Genomic DNA, 3,362 nt, shown 5'->3' on the forward strand with positions numbered 1-3,362 from the left:
GCATTTTCTTCACAGAACCCACCACTCGTTTTTTGCTTATACAGAAGTTGCAATAAAATGCATTACAGTAGTATTTCATTTACAAAACAAATGACATTAAAACTTGTTTCTTAACCCATTGGATTGTATGTCAGTAAAACAATGTCCTTTCATAGAGGTGCAATAGACATTCCAAGAGCTGTCTGGATGTAGAGAGTGATTTCTCCCTCAAAGCAGTCCTGCCTGGAAAGGGTAACTTGAGTTGCTGCTTGATGCTGCATCAGTTCCTCTTTGGAGGAAGCTCATCTTCAGGTTTGGCAATTAGGGAATCACGTGAAACATTGTATTTAGTAAAAATAAATAGAATAAATTAAGACAAATTTTGGAAGAAAATTGTTTTCTCATTGATATTGCTTGGAGGAAAGCTTAGCAATGCAGCTTGTGGCAATATCTAGATTATACATGGATGGCAGGTCCATTTATTTCAGTAGTACTCTCTGAACAGGGAAAAAGCTGCTATGAACATGGCTGTAATTTTGGAGAAAGATAGTAGTGACCTTCTTTCAAACTTCGTTAGGAAGCCATTTTCCTGTGGAAAAGAATGTGCACAGTTAGGGAATGCTTAAAAATAATGACTGTAGGCAAAAAGGATCACTCTGTGCTAGGATCAGCTTAACTAAAGTGCTACACCATTGTGCAGAGAGGGACAGGTTTTCAGAGTTCTCCTTCCAAAAGATGAACAGGGCTTTAAAACAGTAGCTGAAAAATAGCTGCACCTTGCTGAACGTTTCATCTCTAAGTCAAGACTCTCTGTGTAAACAGAAAGTGAATGTGAACTGTATCAGCTAAGCCCGGATCTTAAAGGAAGGTACAAATACTGTGTTTCTGATGTAGCAATATGCTTCTAAGTATCTTGCTTTAAGCCTCCTTATTCTACCATGATGAGCCATGTGTTATGACAGAATGTTGCCAGGAGTTGATACCTCTCTTAAAGAAAATCAACTGTTTGAAAGAGATGGAGAGAGAAGCCTGTACAGTAAATCTGATGCACCAATGGTCCATGACTCACTATCATCTTTTTTTTACTGTTACATGACAGAGAAGGATCAAAATAAGCAAAAAGAGATAAAAGGAAGACACTGGAAAACAAGTGAGGGAAAAAAGTAACAGCAAATACGAAATAGAAGTGGGACGAGAAGGGGTGGAAAGAGAAAGTAACATTTACATATAGGTAAAGGAAAAAAGGACCAGGGAAATAACTGGCTCTCATGTCATTGATTCTTATCTTCCCTAAACTACAGAAGAAAAGGTATTGGTCTGATGAAACTCTGCAAAGCAAAAGGAGCCTCCCCTCCACTGGCAGAAGGGAATTTCAGTAACATGGCAAAATAATCCACATATTGACAAATGCTTTTCCCAGCACTGGCCTTTGATAGATGGAAGTTAAGGATAATCTCAGTCCAAACAGAACTAAGATTTAACCCACATTGCTCTTATATGTAAATTTGTTTAAGTAAAACTGATTTGGGGGATTAAATAATGGCTTTGATGAAATTCACAGCAAAAGTACTGACTTCAGCTGTGGTGATCACACTTGTGTATTTTTCCCTTATCTTCAGTATTTTTGGACCAGCTCCTCTATAGAAGCAAAATTACTGCACTAACCTTAGGATGCCACTTAATTTTAAATTGAATAATGAAAAACTTAATGGCATGCATAGTTTAACCTGCTTTGAGCAAGAGGCTGGACCAGATGATTTCCTAAGGTCCCTCTTCAATCAGAATTATTGTATGATCCTATGATTCAAGATTAACTCCAGTGTTTCATCTGTTACAGGTACAAAAAGTGCCTTTTTAAAATGAAAGCTGTCTTTTAGCATTGGTCTATTTAAAGCAGAAGCAGAGCTTTCACTCTTTAAGTCTCAAGGAGACATTCCAGACATCAAATATTAAACCACGAAATAAAACACTGAACAAAATTATTTTGACAGTGTCCAAAACAATAGTTTTCTTTAACTGCACAAAATCTCCTAATCTACACTTTGGGGAAAATGAGAAGATGCTGAACTGAAGCTTACCCAGCCACCATTCGCATCTATCCATTCTGCTTTGTTGTTTATGATGTACTCTGTGATGAAATAAGAAATCTGCTCCTTCTCCTCTCCAGTGAGCTGAACTCCATGCTCTTGAAGCTTCTTAGTGAGAAGACCTCCAAATGTAAATATGGTCATAATTCGTCCCCAGTTAGTATTTCCATCAGCAAATTTTTCTTGCATAACACCATTGAAAATCCTCTTGGCAACATCTACAGAGCTAATATCAATCCTGTCCAAGAATGGTCTGAGAGCCTCCTCCGTTTGGTCTTGCAGGGAAGAGGCAATGTTTCGCAAGACCTGGGCAACCCTGGTCTGGGCTGGTCCAAGGTGTGATTCCTGAAGAACATACTGCAGATAATCTTGTGCTAAGTAATAAACGTAATAGAACTCGGCAGTTTCCATTTAGGATGAGGCACAGAGAGCAGTGCTCTGCTCTTTATCAGGGTCAGTAGTGAGCAGCCCCAGGACATGCACACAGCTTTGTATTGTCTGGTTTTGATGGAATTTTTTTTTTTTGTTTACCACAGAAGTTCCTGTAAAAACCTAATGGTTGTGTGGGCTGTGGAGTAAGTCTCAGCGGAAATGAAAGAAAGAGCTTCTGTTCAAGGGGAGAAAACGTCTTTCTGAGTGATTTATTATAGCTCTAAATGGTATGGTTCTACAACTCAAATCTACCAGCTTTTACCACATTCTTCAGCAGTACAAAATGGCATTTCCTAGGGACTTTTGCTGTGTAACACTAGCAGAGGTTTGGCATTTGGCTTGCAAAATACTGAGAATGATGTATACTAGCAAAGGTTAAGTATTTGGCTTGAAAAAGCATGTCTAAAAAGTGTATGCTCCAGGAGCATGTAGCCCTCCCTACCACCCTCATCTTCCCCCACTCCAATTTCTTCACTGCTGGTTTATTTCTGGTTCACAATTTTTTTAAGTAACTAGTGGACATTTCCAATAGGATGGAAGAAGGGATAAACTCCCTCCAGCACTCAGGGAGCTTTACATAACTGCAAAGAGTGGGAACACAACAGTGGTACAAATTGGGATGGAAAAAGGGGAAAGCCATCTTTATAGCATTATCCCCTGTTCCAGACTTTCCCACAGTCTCCCTGTGAGTGCTCTTCAAGGTCCTTTGAAGATTTGAACGGGTAACTTCAAAGATTTCTTTCCCCCACAGGGAGTTGTGCTGTAAAAGACATTATTAGTATAAAAGCCAACGCTAATGCAGTCAGCATGTCAGAACATGGGATGGAAGACAGGGAGCCAAGCTAGCAGTGTGTGATACCATCT

General features: G+C 39.3%; 1 protein-coding gene across 1 annotated transcript; it reads right to left on the bottom strand.

Moving 5' to 3' along the window:
• Positions 1–318: 318 nt before the first annotated feature.
• BCL2A1 (BCL2-related protein A1) lies at positions 319–2,558 on the bottom strand. Its single transcript, XM_010004048.1, has 2 exons — positions 2,058–2,558; positions 319–568 (listed from the first exon to the last, which is right to left on the bottom strand). The coding sequence occupies exons 1-2, from the start codon at positions 2,475–2,477 to the stop codon at positions 464–466; spliced, it is 525 nt and encodes a 174-aa protein (XP_010002350.1). The 5' UTR covers positions 2,478–2,558; the 3' UTR covers positions 319–463.
• Between the last annotated feature and the right edge of the window lie 804 nt (positions 2,559–3,362).

The sequence above is a fragment of the Chaetura pelagica genome, unplaced genomic scaffold, assembly GCF_000747805.2.
Source record: "Chaetura pelagica isolate M959 unplaced genomic scaffold, ChaPel_1.0 scaffold428, whole genome shotgun sequence".
Taxonomy (NCBI): domain Eukaryota; kingdom Metazoa; phylum Chordata; class Aves; order Apodiformes; family Apodidae; genus Chaetura; species Chaetura pelagica.

Bases quoted from the DNA above. Each gene is read 5' to 3' on its own strand.
- BCL2A1 (XM_010004048.1), bottom strand. From the start codon at position 2,477: ATGGAAACTGCCGAGTTCTATTACGTTTATTACTTAGCACAAGATTAT. The intron at 569-2,057 runs GTAAGCTTCAGT...TCTTTTCCACAG, and splicing joins TAGATGCGAATGGTGGCTGG to GAAAATGGCTTCCTAACGAA.